Source organism: Vulpes vulpes, chromosome 5 (genome assembly GCF_048418805.1).
Source record: "Vulpes vulpes isolate BD-2025 chromosome 5, VulVul3, whole genome shotgun sequence".
Taxonomy (NCBI): Eukaryota; Metazoa; Chordata; class Mammalia; order Carnivora; family Canidae; genus Vulpes; species Vulpes vulpes.
In genome coordinates, this window is record NC_132784.1 from 37,285,405 (window position 1) to 37,306,257 (window position 20,853).

The window sequence follows — 20,853 nt, forward strand, 5'->3', positions numbered from 1 at the left end:
GTGTTGATTCTGCAGATCACTTTGGTAGTATGCAGATTTTAACAATATTAATTCTTTCAAACAATGAGCATGGAATATCTTTCCTTTTATTTATGTCTTCTTCAATTTCTTTCATCAACGTCTTACAGTTTTCAGTGTAAAGATCTTTTACCTCCTTGGTTAAATTTATTCCTAGGTGTTTTATTCTTTTTGACACAATTTTAAATGAGATTTTTTTCTTAATTTCTCTTTCTGATAGTTCATTGGTAGCATCTATAAATGTAACTGATTTGTGTATATTGATTTTATATACTGAAAGTGGTATTTCATTTGTTCTAAGGAAAATGGGTATGGAGAGAGACTCTCAATCTATTATATACACCCTGGTGGTTTCTCCTATGCCATTTGACTTTTTTTTTCTTCAAGCATAGCATTTTAAAATTGATTTTATGGCTTTCTTCTCTTAGTTAGGAACAGGTGACTCAGCAGCTCATGTGAGATAGGATGTTTTGTAATAGATAAGATGGTAACAGCAATAAAATATATTTGTGAGGTAAGCTATATTTTTTCCAACCCAACAGGGACTGCTCTAAGAAATCATAAATCGTCTAGATGTAGCAAGGTTAGAATTAAAAGGCATCAAAAATCTGCCAAGAGAGAATTAGATTTATTTTCCCTTTTCTCATGGCACATCATGTCTACAGAATAGAGTTGTGTGCAGAAACCCAAGGAAGAATAGTTTCCAAAACCGTATTGAAGAGAATTAAATCAGAAAGATGTGGGAAGTCCAGAAACCAAAAATTTTTAAATCCTAGGACAAGTAGGAAGGTGATTCCAGTCAAAGAATTCAGAACCCACAAGTCACTTCTTCATCTTCTGAAATGAACTCTCCCCAGCACAAAAGAAAGGATTATAGTTTTAGCTTAGTTTTTCCCTCATCGAATCACTATCTATTATTTTCTGTTGATTTCACCCTATTCTCTGGCTTTAAAAGGAAGTGTGAGAAGAATATGTAGAATGACCTTTATCTCTTCACTACACAAGACCAAGTCAAGCCGAAGTTCACCATGTTTGTTTGTTTAAGGAGATGAACTATTTTATCTTATTCATGGTGTATTCTTGGCATTTCTTTTTCTCTTTTAAAGGCATAGTCTCCTGAGAACTCAGCATCCCATTTATTCTTTTCTTTCTCTCTTGATTTGTGCAACAGGCAAAACTGTCTCATTAAGTCATAGACATAATAATTCCAAAAGTTAAATTTTTAAATTTCAATGAGAAAGAAAATAATAAATGAGCTAACATATTTTATTTTCCCTTTCCTCATTGGCCCAAATCAGTCCATGGAGAAGCTCAGTATCAATAGGATAGGGATGTATCCTCCATCCAACGTGAACTAGAGAATTCACAGGGAAAGGGAAGAAAGACTGCAGGTCTGGTGATTGGGTTGCCTGCGTCTTCTGCCTCAGGCGCATGGGAGCTGGGGAAGGGGCTTTTAAGAAATAATAAAAGGAAAAAGATAAGAAAGTCTTTGGCAGTTTCCACCTCCTCAGATCCTCAAAGATTGCAAGGTTTTGAGGATCTCATTAGGAATGTCTCCTTGCCGACCTTGGGGAGACCCAAGCCTGCTGAGAGCAGAGCCCCTCCTAGGCTCCAGGCTGCCACCACCCCAGGGGGGCCTTGTCTCACAGAGGCCCAGGCCTGAGGCTGCAGAAACCTGGGGCAGCCACCATCAAGAAGCCCCTCTCAGGGGCCAGAACTCCTTTGCCAGCGTGGATTCAAATGGAGACTGCATAACTAAAGCAGTTGCAGGTTGTTTTTTTTTTTATATATATATAGCCTTTTCCCCCCAAAATGATTTGTAGTTGTGTGTGCAGCACTTTGTCCTGATATGTGTGCTCTACAGTAAAAACCAAATCTAATATATTTTGAATAAATAAATAAATGAAAAAAATTAAAAAACACTGCTGACCCTTTCTTCTTTCTTAATATTCTCTATTCCTTGGACTTCCAGCATAACAATTTCTCCCAATCTTTCATAATCTCTGAACTTTGATTTTAAAACCTGGTTCCATCACTATCTCTGGGTAGCCTTGGGTAAGTTGTGAAGGGTGAATTGTAAACAAATAATACAGTTTATCACAGATTACCTTTCACTGTCAGGACTTCATGGGTGTCACCATGTCTCATCTCAGAGTCTATGTAGATTTTTCTTTTTTTCTTTTTTTTTTTTTTTTTTTTTTTTTTTTACAGCGGATGTATTTGTTTCTTAGGCTGCCATATTAAGGTACCATAAACGAGGTGCTTAAAAATGACAGAAATTTATTCTGTCCATAAGAAGTTTATTCTCTCGTAGTTCTGGAGGCTAGAACTCCAAAATCAAGGTGTTGTAGGGTCCAGAGTCCCTAGAGTTGGATCCGTCTTTGCCTCTTTCAGCTTCTCGTAGTCCCAGGCACCCTTTGGCTGTGGCACCATAACTCCAATATCTGCCTCCTTCACATGGCCGTCCTCTCTCTGCCTGAAGAGGTCTTATAGACCTAGACCTCTAAGGACATGAATATCCAGGGGCCAGAATGAATATGAATAGAATTGTGTCTCCTCACAAAATATGTTGAGGTTCTAACCTCCAATACCTGTGAATATGACCCTATTTAGACATAGGAGCTTTTCATATTTTACCGGGTTAAGGTGAGTTCATGCTAAATCAGGATAGGCTCTAATCCAATATGTCTCGTATCCTTCTAAGAGTAGAAACTCAGACGTAAGAAGAGAAGATGGCCATGCGACAACAGAGGCAGAGACTGGAGTGATGCATGCACAAGCCAAAGAACAATAAATGAACTAGGATAAAAATGTGTTTTTATTTGTGGTTAGGTATGACAGATTTATTTATATCTGTGGTTAGAGTCCTCACTCTGGTGCAGGACTTTGATAGTGGAGCAGGCTGTGTATATGTGGAAGCAGAGATTATACTGGAAATCTCTGTACCTTTCACTCAGTTTTATGGTGAACCTAAAATTGCTCTTAAAAGATAAAGTCTATTAGAAATAAGTAAATGAATGGAATAAAGAACAATTTAGTCTCTTTAGTAACATAAAATTTTGTTGATTTCTTTTGAAAGTAAGGATAATTAAATAAAAGGTAATTAATAAAAGGTAGTTAGTAACTATAATATATAATGTAAATATAAAATCTATAGTATAACTAGTATATAAAGTTATATAAAGGATTCCTAGAGAGTGCTTAGCTTAATTTTTGAACTTGATCTAAAATCAAAAGATATGGACATACCACTCCTGGCCAAGATTTCACAGATTTTTTAAATATATATTCAGTAATACATCAAGTAATTATTGAGTATGTGCAGTGCAAAAGAAATAGGAACTAATATATGTTTCCACGTGATTACTTAGAAAAGGAAAAGAAATAAGCACCCTCTTTTCTAGGAAACCAAATAATCTCTAAATCACTGTCAGAACCAGTTAACTTCCAGCCATTCAGTATCGGTTTCTAAATGCCTTGGAGAACACTAAACATCCCTGTTCTTTCTCAAGCAGAAAACATTTCATGACTCTGGCTGGAGATGTCTTATTAGTTATCTTGAGAAACAACGAAAGTCACACAAAAAGAAAAATCTGTGCCCAGTGTGGAGACTCTCCTTCCTCCAAAGTTATCTGAAAGACCTTTGAGTTGCACAAGAAATGAATCACTAAAACTCTGCTCCCAAAGAGCTGCTCCTTTCTGAAAGCCACAAATAAAGCTGAATTTCTCTCCTATCATAAGAAAAAGAAAGATCTAGGATACTGTACATTTCCACTACACACATTTGGTGACCCACTGATAAAGATTTATGTAGACCTGATGGCCAAACACCTCCTTTTCCTACTAATAAACTGTAGTTCTGCTCTTAGCCTCAACAGGCAATCTGTCCCCAGGGAACAAGAAACAGTGCTACTATATTTTGAAAACTTCAACCAGTAGATAGTCTTGAGGTCGCATTTCTACAAGTCACTATAAACTTGGTGTGCCCATTTCTTCATCTTTGAAACAGGTAAAAAGTAGAGGTTAGATGATTTTTACCATTCCTTTCAGTTTGGGTATTGCTTTAGTGAGAAAGCTGGTCAACCTCACCCATGATATTTTTCTGTCCCAACCGTCTCCCAAACTGGAAATCAAACAATAAATGCGACTTGGCCTAGATAGAATTACCAGCACAGTAGAGTCAATGACTTTCTCTCTAGGGTCTATGCAAAAATGCACACTTGGGGAGCTGGGTTCATTCAGGAATGTTGCACAATTGTTTGTTCTGAGATTAATGAGTGAATTGGGTTCCTAGAGTGTTCATGTCTCAAAGTCTTTGAGCACAGATACTGGCATGCTCTCTTTCTTTCAAATTCCACAATTTGAGGTAGAAGAAAAATCTTCATTTCCATTTTTGCAATATTTTTGCCAGTTGTTCTGTAGCAATTATTTATGTGTTGACATTAAATTTGACTCTGCTGTGTAATTGTACTCTATTTGTACAATGGATTCCCACTATTTCATCATTTGAAAACGAGGGCCCTGCCAGCACTTACTTGATTCTCACTCTGCTTTTTGAATTGCAAAAAGGCTATGTTTTGTGGGCAAAGGGAGGTTTCCTTTGCTTTCCAAGCTCTGAAATACCATGTCACTGAGCCAGTTTGTTTCACCTAGGTGTCCTGAAGCTGGCAGCTGAACTGGCAAATGGGTTTATCCGACATGAGGGCTTTTGTCAGTGAAGCTGTGGTTGTTGTGTTTAAGAGTTTTGGCTGCCTCAAAGGTCAACAAGTTCTGAAAAGAATTTTTTTTTTTTTTTTTTTTTTTTTGCTCCACATAAAATATAGGAATTGTGAATTTTCTCTGGAAAGAATCTGTACCTTGTATTAGATGTTAGGAAGCTTATCATTTTCAACAAAACAGAAATAGTCCTTTATGGATTAGCAATGTGTTTAGTCTCCCATTCACACCTAGCACATTAGATTAGGAACTTTCCTTTCTATTATATATGGTACTAAGGTTTGATTTTTGCCAAAAAGCTGGTCCATCTGTGTTGAGCTACCATTACTCAAGTGTGTTCCCACTGGGATTCATGGGGACCACCTGAAGACCTGGGGATGGAGGACTGGGCATGTGGAGAATTTGTGTTTTTAGAGATGCTAGTCAGTAATGCCATTAAAGAGAATAGGAATGGGCGGGGTCCCAAAATATTCCATGATGTCATCAAAACTTTTGTGAAACCTGAGGTTTTTGAAACTAAATTTTAGAAGACTAAAAAATGCATGTTGATTTTATTAAGTCTAATATCACAATAATATTTTAACATTGCTCTTTTCATTTCAAAAAAAATGTAGAAGAAATAGAAAAGGGAAAATATGAAGGAAGGAATAAAGCACATCACATAGTATGTTACTATTTCTTTAATGGCTGAAGCAATTTTTAAAATGCGATATGGATTTACTACAGTCTATCCTCAATAGAATTACTTAAGGCAAATTTCTATGGAAGATTATGAAATTTATTTCTTTTCTTTAGAAAGATGTTTTTAATATGGTGATATGAACCTGCAATAAAACTGGCCCATTGGTAATAAAGAGGGACTCGGATATAGGTTCCTGAAGCTGCTTCTCTCTGATGTAGAGCTAAGAGATACTGTGTTTTTACTTGGATATGGACTTGGTCATTTTTTCCTTTAGGTTAAATATGAGTCCAGAGTAAAACCAGCATAATTTTCTTTGCCTCTAAAACTATACTGTCAACCATGTACTTATACAACCTTTACAATTTTATTTGTTTGTTTGTTTGTAATCTCTACATCCAATGTGGGGCTCAGACTTAGTGACCCTGAGATCAAGAGTTGTATGCTCCTCTGACTGAGCCATCCAGGCACCCCTAAGAATAGAAAGGAGAGAGAAACAGGTGTTCTTGTTATTCAAATTACACAGTCTTGATTGAATACAGAAATAGTTGTTTCTCTCTCCTTTTATTTTTTTATTTTTTAGTTTTTCAGTAATCTCTATGCCCAATGTGGAGCTTGAACTCACAGCTCCGAGATCCAAAGTCACATGCTCTACTGACTGACACAGCCAGGTACCACTCCTCTATATTCTCCTCTATATTCTTGCAATTTAGCTCCTTATAAACACCTACCTGAAGCCCCATCCCTTCTGTCCTTATCTGAGAACCCATATCACCAAGGACTTCTTTTATTTATTTATTTATTTATTTATTTATTTATTTATTTATTTATTTTAGATTTTATTTATTTATTCATGAGAGACACACAGAGAGAGGCAGAGACACAGGCAGAGGGAGAAGCAGGGGAGCCCAGTGTGGGACTTGAACCGGGACCCCCTGAGCCAAAGGCAGTGCTCAACTGCTGAGTCCCCCAGGCGTCCCACCAAGGACTTCTCTTAATGTTTTCCTTGCAGCCCAACCGTTTAACCCTGATATTTTGCATGCATGTGCCCCTCCCCTCCATGATAGGACTTTCTAGCTTAGAGATAACGTGCTGCTTTGGTTAAATTCCTCTTGCCAGAGTTCTCTCCAGTTGGCTGTCTTGGTTACATTTTCTTTGTTTGAAGAAATCTTCTCTCAAGTCTTTGCCTGTTTACTAGCTATGATTGCTAGGTGGCTACATCCTGTCCTCAGCCAACCCTATTTCTCCCCTGCCTCTCCCTTTGAACAGGGTAAGCCTGAAGGCTTCTCAGTGATCCAGAGGACCTCTAACCCTTCCTGAATATAGAAAAGTGAGTCATAATATCAAATATCCTCTGAAGGCACATTTCACTCCTGCATATCTTTAATATAATGTCATGATCTTTGGTATCTTTAATCTTTACTCCCTTCAGTATTATCAAATTTTCTTTCTAGCTCCTCTGCCCTTTGCGGACCTCACTGAGCCTCCCAGGGAGTTGTCTCAAAACGAGCTCACAAACTAATTATCTCAAAATATTTTCTGCTTAAAAATTCTCTTTCAAAAGTGAGATAGTATCTTCTTTCACTGCATTTTTCCCCACTTACTCAATAGAACTTTCTTCAAAAATAAATCGTCAGAAATATCTTATTTCATCAACACTTAAACTTCCTATGCAGCTCTTTCCATTTACACTTTACGCTGGACCTGTTGATTTTGAATACGAATGATAAAGTCAAGTCACAGGGTTCTTAGCATAAGAAACTGCCTTGCCAATATTTTAGTCCCACTCAACTGTGTTCTCTGGAGAAAAGGTGTGTTTCTGTATACAGAACTGTCCCAATGCCCAAAGGCAGTAGAAACGACTATGGGAAATCTCTTCAACTACAGTAATCGTACCGAAAATTACAAGGTTTCCTACCGGAGAGGAAAAATTACAATTCTGCATTCAGGCAACTCGCTCCAGCAAAGTCCTCTCTCATATAACTTTTTAGCTGGATGTACTTCTTTTTTGTCATGGAAGACCATGATAGGGGCTATTATTCGTACCATTTTATTAGCAATGCCTTGAACACCTGGAAACTGATTTGTTTGACAGTTGACATGGCGTTTTTAAATCGCAGAAAAATTGGCATATTGGCTGGTAGATAATAATGCAGCTGTAGCTGGGTTTGGGATATTGAATTTCACTGGCATTGCTACTTATGAAAGGAGAAATAACTCTTTTTTTCTTGCTTCATCACTTATGATTACAGGGCCCGGCCGGTTCAGGCAATAGAGTCAGCCTTGTGTATATATTTTACTATTCTTCAATAGATCTCTATCCTGCTGGATCTATTTAAACCACTGTTTAAAGAGAAGTGCTGTTATGTCCCAGAAATACACGAAGGGAGAGGAGTGACATAACTTGGAGGAGAGCTTGGCCAGATCCTGACATATTTCTCTAAACGGATCCGGAGGCCCTTCGGCAGATTTGGGGAAAGCTTCGTCCTGGAATAATGAATGGCTTTTCTTGTCTCCATTGCAGCTGTGAGTGAAGGACCAGCCACCCAGCAGGCACCTATGTTGCCCCCAGCACAGCCTGAGCATCCCAGCAGCGAGGAGGTACCAAGCAGAACCATCCCCACGGCCTGCGTTCGACCAACTCACCCACTCCGCAGCTTTGCTAATCCTTTGCTACCTCCACCAATGAGTGCAATAGAACCGAAAGTCCCTTACACACCACTTTTGTCTCAGCCAGGTAAAGTGCCCATTTGTTCACACTTAAAATAGTTGTTATCTTTGGTGCCTCTCCTTAAGCATGAGGGTCTCTGGGAAGGCCGGGTGCCACGTCTCTGTGCACTGCTGATTGCACGCCCGGTGTGCTCCTGTCTGATACTGACCTTCATACTGCAGCTCATAAGTATCTGCCTCGGCAAGCAACCGGCTGGTTACAGGTGCTTTTCCTTCCTTTAGAAAGTTGTTCCATGAATCCTGACCATGGCTGGAGAAGCTCCTGGTTCTTTAGTCTGCCACATGGATCCTTAAATTTAAGGCTAGTCCCAGGCTAGAGGTCAAGGTACAAACACCTGAAAAACCACTTTTTAGAGATAGGCGTGTAATCCCATAAATCTGGGGTTGTGCCTTTCCATAGTCCTCTCCCAGAGGTTCTTATTTCAGAGTTCCAGGGCCAGGAAGGAGTGTCAGAACCAGGGTAGAGTCCAACTTCTTAATTTTAGCAATGACAAAACAAAAGCTTAGATAGGATAGGAAGTAACACTTCTGTGGTGACGGTGATGTTGTGATCTAGGAGAACTACGTGTTTGATCATTAAGATGATCAAAATACAGTTCTCATTTATATTAGGTCTTCCTCCACAGTTTCCGGGTCCTCTGGAGCTCACAGCTGCCAACACTCTAAAAATTCCCTTAGTACCAAGGTGATAAAGGTATCTTTAATTATGTTACTGAGTGTGACTTTTGGTGGGTTTTTTTGTTCCTTTGCTTGTGAACATGACTTTCAGACAATGCCCCCCGCCCCAGGGGTAGGGGCCGGTTGCCAGGAGGACCAACCATACCATTAGAGAGTTGGGACTCTCAATCCCACCCCCAACCTCCTGGGAGGGAGAAGGGCTGGAGGTAGACTCTATGGATGACCAGTGACTTAGTCAAGCATGACTGTGCAATGAAGTCTCTGTAAAAATCTAAGAGGACAGGGTTTGGAGAGCTTCCAGGTTGGTTTACACATGGGGATTTGGGAAGAATGACTGGTTGGGAGAGGGGCAGGGAAACTCCATGCCCTTTCTCCAGACCTCGTTCTGTGTATCTCTTCATCTGGCTGTCTATTCGTATCCTTTATCCTATCCTTTAATAAACTGGCAAACATGTTTCCCCGAGTTCTGGGAGCTGCTCTAGCAAATTAATCGAATCTAAGGAGGAAGTCATTGGAACCACCCGTCTGTAGCTGGCAGGTCAAAAGCACAGGGAGCAAGCAGCCTGGAGCTTGTGACTAGCATCTGAAGTCGGGGGTGGGAGGCGGTTTTGTATGGCTAAATCCTTAACCTGTGGAATCTGATACTATTTCTGGGTAGATCATGTCAGAATTGAGTTGATTTTTTTTTTTTTTTAAGATTTCATTTAGTTATTTGAGAGAGGGAGCAAGAGTGCAGGAGGAAATAGGAGAAGGAGAAGCAGGCTCCCCACTGAGCAGGGAGCCCAACGTGGGGCTCAATCCCAGGACCCCGGGATCATGAGCTGAGCCAAAAGCAAACGCTTAACTGACTAAGCCACGCCAGCGGCCACAAGTTGAGTTCTTAGGCATCCTGTTGATGTCTGAGAATTGGCTGGTGTTGGTGGGGGAACTGCCCCCAGCATTGGAATTAGGAACACCAACCTTAAAGAATCCCTTTCTAAGAAAATCAATTGTGGCAGAGATGAGAACCAGGGTCCCCAGTTCCCAATGCAGTGTTCATTTTATCACCTCAGGTGGTATCCAGTGGTGCTAATCCAGAGTTCCTCTTTTTGTTTCTGTTAGGGATTTGGGGGGAAGGAAGGCAGATAAGGAGAGAAGAAGAGGAAGGAGGAGAAGGAGAAGAAAAAAGAGGAAGAGCAACAAATAAAAATAAGATAAAAGATAGGTCGATAAATAAGTAGATATATAAAGATGAAGAACTATGTAGTGACTGAAATCATTTGAACTATTGAAATAACTCTTCACAGCCCCAATATACCAGGCATAAGACAGCAAAGTTCAGGGCTCCTGAGTAAATAGAGGTGGGGAGACACAGCTGGATTGGCCAATCTGCCATTTGCAAATATACATCAATTTCTGTTACTCAAATTTGTATGCACCACAACAGTCGGCACTGCATTAGATCATACACCTCATGATGACTGCAAAAACTAGAAAAGAGGGGCTCCCTGGGTGGCTCAGTGATTTAGTAGCTGCCTTCGGCCCAGGGCATGATCCTGGAGTCCCAGGATCGAGTCCCGCATCGGGCTCCCTGCGTGGAGCCTGCTTCTCCCTCTGCCTGCATCTCTGCTTCTCTCTCTCTCCATGTTTCTCATGAATAAATAAATAAAATCTTTAAAAAAAAAAGCTAGAAAAGATACAATTGCAATTATGAATATTATCTTAATATTAAGAACCTTTCTTGTTCCTGGCAAAATGTTGATTTATTCGTGTTCATGCCCTCTGGTGTTGGACCTTTCTTGTGTGTGGTATGGATGCTCAGCTACCAGCCGACCCCTGGGAGGTGGGGAGGAGCACAGAAGGATGGGGGATTCCATCCCTTGAGATGCATGAAGGTGGTCTTCTCTGACACACAGGTTCAATGGACGCCATCACTTCATTTCACAGGGAATATCTCTTCTAAGAAGCCCCCACTAGGATGTTAAGCAGATCTGTACTGTCCAAACCCTTCTCCCCATCCCACAGTCTATAGACTTCACATGCATTATGGGCAGACTCTGCTACTTTCTAGTGCCCCCAAACTACGAGGTCTTTGCTAATTGAGACAAGGACAGTTTGAAGCAAGAGAATTCATTTAATGAAATTCCTGTGTCAAGAGCTCACTGCCTGGTGACTTGGTGGCACTGGTTGCCACTGAAATACCGACCAAAAGAATAGACCTTGGAAGAGACTGGTATCCAGGACAGATAGCAGGCAAACTGCAGCTACTGACAATCACTAACCCTTTATTGGATGTGTGTTAGGCACCTGGCATGCTTCCGAAGACTTGTAACATCACATTTGATCATCAGAGCAAATTGGTAGGGTAGCTCCCTTCTCAACCCCAGCTCACGACTACGGAAACTGTGACACAGTTAATTTAAGTGGCATACTTAAGTCCGCACGACTACTGAGTGACACATCTTCTCCCACTCCTTTTGACTATAGAAAAGCTCAGGTTCTGAAATTTTAGGGACTCACCTGCACCCGTTAGCTTGGGTCTAACTTATTTATTGACAAAAACAAAGATAAATTTTTAAAAACTTCTTACATCAAATCATTCCAAAGCTGATAAAAAGAAAAATGTGAAATATCTGAAATCATTTTGATTTGAGGAATACTGTTTCCTCACAAGCCTTCCTCACTCACATTTTAACGAGGAGAGGTAAGAGCCTTAACTATTTAACACTGAAGAATACGGATTTTATAATATCAAAAAAACCCATGTGCCAAAGCTCTTTATACTGTCAACTGCTCTCTCTAGTTGGAAGTAAAGATTAGCTATGTTATCACAGTGAAAAAAAAAAACAAAAAACAAAAAACAAAAGATGAAAATACAATTCTGAAGTCACTTTTTGATGAAAATTTACCGTGCCAGAAGTATTTGCCTTGGAACACAACATTTGGAAGTCAACCCATGCTCCAGAGAAGTGTGGTGACAAAGAACCCTAATTTTAGAAAGAACCTCTAACAACAGACAGAACGAAGCACTGGCATTGTTATTTATTACTTATTGTTTTCTTCCAGTTGCAATAATACGAAAGCAACCTTAAAGTCTGACCCAGTGGAGCATAAATAAGTATTATGTCTTTAAAAGATGGGAAGAGAGTTCCTTGTGCTGTGTCTACATCTGTTCTCCCAAATAATAAGCATGTCTGAAGAACCCTTCTCTGATCTGATGCCATGCGGGCAAGATCTCATTTTCTTTTATTTCCGTTGTACACTTAAGAGCCTACTTTTTTATTAACTATCTGCCTCATTTTAACTATCACTCTTGTTTTTCCCTGAACTATTTTCTTAAAAAAAACATCTCTTCTGCTATATTTCCCAAAATCTCTGCGTTTTTGGTTGATTATACATTTTTCATGGTTCCCCTTTAAATGCCATCCTCCCCCACTCACCTTGAGGCATATCCTGCCATCACTTTGGAATTATTAAATGCCTTTCCTTTTCATGTTTCTCCTTCATTGTCTCACTGTGATTCCTGTTCATTTCATAATGCCTTACCTCATGATTTTCAAATAAGTTCCCCCTGCATTGCTTCTGACACATGGTAAATAGTATGCTTTTAAGAAAGGGCTGATGTTTACTTATTCTAATAGAAAAAGAAAATTAGCAGACTGACAAATGTATTAGCTGTGACATTAACTACATGCTTCTTAGCCTAAAAGATGAAATACTTAGAGCTTTCAACAAATTTTAATTCTGAGAAAATCATTACTTTAGTCAAACTGATTGATGAAGTAAAGTCATTCTCTTGTCGGCTTGGAATAAAAAAAAATACCTCAAATAATTTTACTCTGGATTTCACAATAAAGGACTGAGTAATTTCTAATGAATTTATCTTTACTTACTGCCAGTAATTACTGTAGAATATGGTAATGTGAGGCATGGCTCTAATTTTTAAAGATCACACCGAATGAGAAGCTCCTTCTGCTTCGAAACCATTGAAATTAGGATCAATGAAGTGGCTCTTCCCCTACTCATGTTGGTGTGTGGGGTTTTTTCAAGGGCAGCCTCATGGATCTGTGCCTCAGTTGGACTTCCAGGAAGGCGTGCGGAGCTGTGTTTGCAGAATGAGAGGTGTAGGGCAGCGCATAGGATGCAGGAACTGTCTCTCCGGAGTTGGTGGAGGCTTTTGTGGGATTTTTATAGTGAGAGGTAATTAGAAAGTCAGCCGGTTGTCATAACGACTGAAACTCTGCCTACCTGAAAACACAGATTCTTTCCTTCATTTTTTTTCCTTTCTTTGCACCTGCCGAATTAAAATTTAGCTTAGCAGACTAGAGTGCTTTAGGGCCTTTCTTACAATTCCATCCTCACCCCGTGATAAAGTGGTTCTGTTTCTTAATGCTTCACGGTGAAGAACTGCGGCCTTTACGCATTTCGGGGAGGCTACAATCACTGCACTTTGCAAATCACAGATGTGGACATATAAGTGATTTGGCTTCGTCCCCTTTCAGGTTAAATAGAAAATGTTTGATGGAGTGTTGTGCTTACGGTGTTATAGATCTGACATAAATTCTACAAAAGGCCAAGATGGGGTGTTTTTTTTTTTTCCTTCACTAGTGAAAATTCCTTTTAGCTGTGAAATGATCAGCTGCACTTTAAATGAACCTAGATTAGGAGACCATTTGTCTTCTGAGGCTGTAATTCTAAAGAGAAAGAAAATGTGACCTCTTAACTAGTGACTTTTGGACTCAACAGTGACTGTTTTACAACATCAACCCCCGCCCCCCACCGCCCCCCGGAGTCCTGGCATCTTTGTTAAGGAGCCCGCATGCTTTATTGTCCTCCATTTATACATTGCATTTCCACACTTTTTCATTTATAAGAGCAAAAACCTAGAATATTCTGATCTTCTCAGTCTTCGACGGATCAATATGTCACTGGACATGACAAGACCAAAACTCACTTCATTGTACTACGAAATTGAGTTTGATTTTCCCTCTGCAAATTGTGGCATGTGCTTCAATTTGTCTGAGGACCGAGGACGAGGGGTGGGTGGAGGTGGCTGACAGTGGACATGAAAGGCATTTGATTTATATTTTACGGCTGGCTGGGAAATCAGGTGTTCCTGCTATAGCCTGATCTTTTTGACAGGCCTCATTTCAGTAAATATGCTATCACACAAAACTGCCAATAAATTACTATAATACATTAACACAATTGCATTCCCTGCGCCACTTCTAGGCCACCTTGTGGGGTGTTCATCAAGGGATAGCACAGGAGCGTTCCAGCCTATGGAAATCAGTCTCAGGCTGGGGTCATGGGAGATCAGACATCCATAAAGGGGTGAAACAAGGTGGCTTTTCTGGCCAGCCAGGTCAAATAAGTCATTGGCACAGCTAAGGAGGAGAGCTATGTTGATTTGATGTTTTTGGGCCCAATACCACTAATCAATTTCAGAGGGGAAAATCACACCCTCCCCTCTTACTTTTCATCTCCCAGGTCTAAGATGATCCGCGGTTTTGTTTTGTTTGTGTGTTCGTTTTTGTAGGTAGCTCTTTGAAGTTGTCCTGTCTTCATTCCTAACGATTTCTTTTTTGAGAGATGAAATCCAATTTCCTTTGGTCTAGTCATCCTTCATTATCCCTTAGGAAAATGTAAGTCCGTCAAAATGGCCTTATATAGCACCAGCGTTTGTGACTTTGGAGCCTACTTGGTGTTTTAATGAAGTACTATTTCCTCTAGTATGGGTTCCAGTATTGAAAGAGGAAAAAGCTCTTGTAATTGCCACAAAGGGAGGGAAATGATTGCTAGACGAAACTTTAGGAGTAAGTCACTTGACCCGTGTCTCATTTATAAATGACAAAACCACAGCCTCAAAGACTAAGCAGCTAGCCCAAGGTCAACAATTGAGCTAATGGCCAAGTTTAAAGAATTCAGAGAAGTAGAACACTGAAGAGAAAGGATTTTATTTAACATTTTTGTAATGTGAATAGTTATTCTTAGACCAACTCCCCTACCCCACCCTAAGAAGGCTTCTAGAATGATACTAGCTATTAAATATCCTTCAGAAAGAATTATTTCATAGAAGGCAGTTTGAGTTATTTAGCTTAGCATTTGAGTAAATGTTTTGTTCCTTCACGTAAGCTAGATGGAGGAAAGAAGTTCTAGCAGGAGTAGTGACTAGCCAGGGGCTCAGGAATAGTTCCTTTCTGCTTAAAGTCACTTGTCCAACTCATCAGTGTCCCTCTGACCTAGGACCATGGTAGGGAGCCAGGGAGCTGGCATCTGTTGCTTTCAGTACCACACACCGCAGGTAGCCAGGGCTTTGCAGTCCAGTAATAAAAATAATGAAGAATAGGGACCTCGGGGTGGCTCAGCGGTTGAGCATCTGCCTTCAGCCCAGGTCGTGATCCTGAAGCCCCGGGATCGAATCCCACATCGGGCTCCCTGCATGGAGCCTGCTTCTCCCTCTGCCTGTGTCTCTGCCTCTCTCCCTCTCTCTCTCTCTGTGTCTCTCATGAATAAATAAATAAAATCTTTAAAAATTAAAAAATAAAGAACAGAAGGAAGTGTAAAATGAAGATAAAAGTTAAGGCACATGACAATATTACTCAGATTTTGGGTTAGAGAATGTGAGGGTCAATGGGCATGAAAACAAACAGCTGGCTTTTCATTAGAATTGCAAAACTCTATTGGGAGGAGGGAGTGAATGACCACAGCTGAGTCAAATTTTGAATCCATTCAATCAAACTTTTGCTCTATTAAAAAATAATAAGTGAAAATAATTGCACAGAAATGGTTATATTAATATATAAAATTGAGGTTAATTATCAACTTAATACAGGTAAACTCTGGGGGTAAAGTTTAGAATTGCCACCTACATAATCATAAGAGACTATGAAAAAAGTCATTTTTCAGAATTTGTTACCAAGTAGTCTACATAACTTGAAACATATAATTTAAGAATGTCTTTGGATTTTCCTGGGGAGTGGGTGGCCACATGAGTGCCAGAGAATGACAAAGAAAAGGGTGAGCAATAGGCTGTTTTCAAGCAGCAAACATTCCTTTCACATTTTCTAAAATATCATAGGTCACATGGTTGACTTCTGCTATCTAAATGTTGTTTTTTATTAAATATCTTGAAGATCCAAGTGTCTTTTTTTAAAAATAAGCTTATGTGAAATTAATAAGGTTAAGGCTTTAGATTTTACCACCTCTTATAGTTTGGAAAGGACATTTCCAAGTGAATCCATGCCTAGCAGAGAAGTAACAATAATCACCATTACTGATGCAGAGGGAGACATTCAGAGAGCTCGAATAACTTGTAACTTCTCTAGGATCACAAGTCATTATCCTTGGGACCTTTATATAAGCCACAGTGGGCACTCAATAAATATTTGGGGGAAAATAAATAAATAAATATTTGGGGAGCTGCTCAGAATGGAATAATAAAGGTAAGAGCCAGAAATTGAATTCAGGTCTTCCAATTTCAAGTCGAATGATGATTATTAGGTGAAGCAAAGCAACTTGAGAGTCGGCGAAAGGATTAGACAAGCTGAAAAGATTTCCAAAGTCACAACCATTTGATCCTAAAATATTATGTTCTGAACTAGGAATAATATCTTATTCCAAAGCTGAATTAAATTGCATAGAGTGGGAAAAAAAAAAAAAAACAATAAGGAAGCCACCACCCCTGGAAAGTCTATTCACTAATTTAACATGGAGAATGGTATCTGCTTTGCTCACCAGAAGACGGAGTGCAGCTCCATGGAATTAGAGTCCTGAGTCTTTCCATTATCTCAGTTTTGGAATTGATTTTGCTCCCTCGAATCCAACCTATTCCCATCTGTGAAGTTGGGTAGTCTCTCGTCTTTAAAGAGGAATGAAACACATGAGATTCTAGCAGTCTTAATTACTGCAGAAGGGTGGGCGGATATTCTCTCTGTATTTTTTCTTTGCTTTATGAAAAAGTATAAGTAAGAGAAAGGGTTTCACCCAAACAGATTCGGAACTGCACAGTGTGCCTTGAGAGTATTCTAAGTGGTTGACAGAGTTCCTTGTAGTTCATCAATTAGTATCAGGTTTCGGTTGTTTTGGGAACAAAGGGAAATTTTTAAAACAAATGAAAAGTGTTCCCATAACCTTCTGTGTTAATGGCCTATTGAAAATATGAAAAATTGAACACACTGAAAACAAAAAAGTCTCTGCGGTATTAAAATAAGAAAATCATTGTTAAAACCGTTCAGAGCTCTACTCTTTCTCAGTGTTTATAATGTTTATCTTACTGGCAGGGACTTCAGGAAGAAGTCGAGAGCCCTGTGAAGCTCCCTGTGTTATTTCTCTAGCTAGGGCGGTGTTCTTAGTACCAGAGTCTTTTTATTGACCAGGATGTCAGGGATCCCAGGAAGCAATGCCTTTATCATCTGTGGTAAAGGATGCAACAAGCTGCTGCTGCTTCCTCTCCTTGTCTCCTTCTTCCTCTCCTCCTCCTCCTCCTCCTCCTCCTCCTTTTCCTCCCCTTCCTCCTCCTCCTTCTTCCTCTTTTCTTCTGCTTCTGCTTCTTCTGTGTCCCCTGCTCCTCCTTCTCATCTCCCTCTCCTTCTTCTTTTGGTGAATAACAATGATAAGTAAGCCCTATGGATTTCAAACTGAGAGGCATATTAGGACATAATTGCAGGTAGAGGCGTATAGGGATTAGGAACGATGATGCTCATGGCGATTCACTCTTTTCTCATCTACTCCAAAGTGCCCTTCTGAAACATCTTTCTTTCACATATCCTATCCTTTTACCCAGAGGTTTGTATCTTTGTACTTCTGTGGTCACCTGAGCCATGATATTTGGTAGAAACAGAGCATTTCCCACTATAATAATGAGTGGACATAATCTACCTTCCAAGGTTGAGACTGCTGGTTTAAACTTGAGTTGCAGACAGCGTTAGACTTATTTTTTTTAAAAAAGATTTTATTTCTTTATTTGAGAGAGAGAATAAGAGATCATGAGCAGGGGGGAGGGGCAGAGGGAGGAGCAGACTCCCTGTCTGAGCCAGAAGCCCGACTGAGGGCTGGAGCCCAAGATTCTAGGATCATGACCTAAGAGGAAGGCAGATGCTTAACTGACTGAGGCACCCAGGCACCCTCAGCGTTGCAATTAAATTATAGTTGTTTGTTCTCTTCTCAGCTACTCTCTGGAGTGGTTAGTTCATAGAAATAGGCTGCTTTGTGCACGCAATCTGAGCTGATGCCCACCCCAGTGCAGGACGAAAGGCAAGACGGTGGTGCCTTGTGAGGAGGAGTACACCCCAGTCTTCCCAGTCCCATCTCTGGCAGTAGCCAGGTGAGACTAACAGAGCATTTACAAGAAGAAAATAAGAAAACTCCGGCACCCAACTTCTTGCTCATTGGCCGGGTTAGCATCAAATAAATCATTTAAGCTCTTTATGCTTCCATTTTGCACAACTATAAATGGTGAGAATCTAGTCTGGAAAGGATTGGCTCATGAAAACATGAATTATCCTAGTTGAAAATGTTAGCACCGCATCCAGGGGCTTCTGATTTGATACAAGCTGGAGATCGCGTTGCCTTATAAGTTGGGCTTGGTTGAGTTTGCAGCACCTCCTATTCAGAAGCTGTAGGATCATATTAAAGGGGCACTAAAAGTGACTTTTAATGGTTTAGTGGCTGGTGAGACAAGATCTGACTCCTGAATGTCACATTTCCCTGCAATGCAAGTATACCGACCAGAGAAAAGGCAGCCCTTACACAAAGACAGAATGGTGCACAGACAAGAGCAGAGTGTCTGCTCAGAGCTGTCTGAAGATTGTTTCCTGGGTCTAGAGAGAAGGATGGCTTCTTGCAGTTGAACAGGTCTTGCTCTCAAATTGTAAATACATCTGACAGCCAGGAAGTTCCCACCAGCCCTTTTAAAGGACCAAATGGCATTAAATAGCATTCTCCCTCCAACTTCTTAATCCATGTTTCCACTAACTGCTATGAAGACCCATTCCTCAAATCCAGTAAAGATTTATGTCCAAAGGCTCTAAGGATTTGGTGGTCATGTGCCTGACTTTCTCCCTGAGAAACACTGTGTTTCCTGAATTGCTTTTCAGGATAAACCAGTTTAACATGACTAAAGCCTATGGAATTTCCCAGATCCCCATTCTAATACCTGACTTAGCTGTTCCCTACATTGACTCTCTGCAAAGAGAAAGGCAGGGCAAGGAAGAATAAGAAGTGAGGAGCAAGAACTGAGCTATTGAAAAAGCAGTTATTTCTCATTACATGCATGTAAAACAATACTGACACCTTTGTCTTCTCACTTATGAATAATATATTTTGTTTTATTGGGAATATGATAGTATGATTCACTTCCCAATGTGATTTGACATAGAAGTCTTTAATTCTAAATTCTCCATGAACGTGGCTTTCCAAAGCCATGCTTCTTAAGTGTCCTACACCTGGTAACCACCTGCAGACCTTATTAAAATGCAGGTTTTGACTCAGTGGCTCTGAAGGGAAGCCTGAGATCCTGCATTTCCCAGAGGATTCCAGAACGTGCTGCCACTCTGGGGCTCACACTCTGCGATAGCGAGGCTCTAGAACATACCATGTGCCCTTCACCTGCAGTTCATGGAAGAACTCGTGGGTTTTGTGACTCACTTGAAATCACGCTCACCTGTGTGTGTTTGCATGTGTGCGTGCGCAGGCACATTTTTCCCAGTAAGTGAATTTATAGCTTTTGTTAGAGTCTCAAATTGTTCATTCTCTATAACAAGTTAAGGACCACTTAACCTGCCACTTTGTCATCATCCGACATTTAGGCTCAGTTGTGCAATGTCAACGACAAAATGTTTTTGTTTTGCTTCATTTTGCTTTTGATTTTAGACCAATCCAAAAGCCTTGATTAAAGTAACTTTCTGGAATCTAAGGCCGAGAGCTGAACACTTTGGCCCTCCCCAAATGAAATTCTGCAAAATTAAGCCATTCATTTTCTTGTACAAACACCTGGGGCCTTAGTATATATTTGTCAATGCCTGATGAAGGAATTAGATTAATAGTTCAATGTCTTAAAAGAATTCCCACTTCTGAAGCTGTCTCATTTTTGTTGTTTTTTTCAATGAAGACTAGTAGGTAAGTTTCATAACTGTCTGTGATAAATTTTCTCCAGAAAAGGGGGTTCTGTGGGAAACGGATATGTGTTGTCATTTGGGGAGGTCATCGTGACCTGTCCCCGGCATCCCCTGTTCTGGTGTGCAATGGAAAGCACTTCAGCAGAGCCTGGATGATTACGCACACACTTCCTCAAAGAGTGACTCATTGTGCAATGAAAATTTGAGGCTCAGCCAACGTCATCCCAGGATGACGAGCATATGAAATCTATAAAAAATGTTTTTTAAAGAAAGTTTTTTGGTGGTAAGGTAAATGAATCTATAAACAGTAATAATATAAATCACAGAGAACGGGCAATAATACAAGAAATGGTATTTGAGTAGTGAAGACGTTAGGTTGTATTATATGATATCCTGAAAAATATCATCATAAATCATTTATTGGGCAATAAATCATTCTAAGGAGTAAATATATGTTTGAGGAGGCTTGGTAATAATAAAGAGCCCATGAGAGAGAGGGGAGTTTTTAAAGAAAAAGAACCTGCTTCTCCAATAAGCATTTGAACAATTAAAGTCTACCTCCCTCCCTCTGTCTTTTTTTTCTCCTTCTCTCCCTTATCCCACTAACCTCTTTCTTTTACTTTCTTTTACATTGTTTGGCTTTTTTTCTCTGGGTCACAGCTTCTTAATTTAAATGGTAACAGATCCTATACAAGCACCTACAGGTACATAAGTATTTGAATTTGAGAAATTGAAGATCAGAGAGAGAAACAATGATAGAATATTGGAAAGTACCATGAGAAGAGTGCTCAAAAGCCCCCCCCCCCAATTTCTTGATGTTTGTAATGTTTGAGAATTTTCTGCACATATTTACCTTTCTCCTTGAGCCTTTGGGTTAGACAGCTGATGGCAGGGCCTAAAAGTTAACCCCGTGGCAGTCGGGGGGCCAGGTCTGTC

At 40.1% G+C, this 20,853-nt stretch overlaps 1 protein-coding gene across 4 annotated transcripts in view; it reads left to right on the top strand.

The window, feature by feature from the left end:
- Nucleotides 1–20,853, top strand: part of DCC (DCC netrin 1 receptor) — a 1,087,624-nt gene that overhangs the window by 1,049,400 nt on the left and 17,371 nt on the right. For all 4 annotated transcript variants that reach the window (XM_025997616.2, XM_072757871.1, XM_072757870.1 and 1 more), the window contains exon 27: nucleotides 7,938–8,150. In XM_025997616.2, coding sequence (XP_025853401.1) covers nucleotides 7,938–8,150 — 213 coding nt within the window. The remainder of the gene's footprint in view (nucleotides 1–7,937; nucleotides 8,151–20,853) is intronic.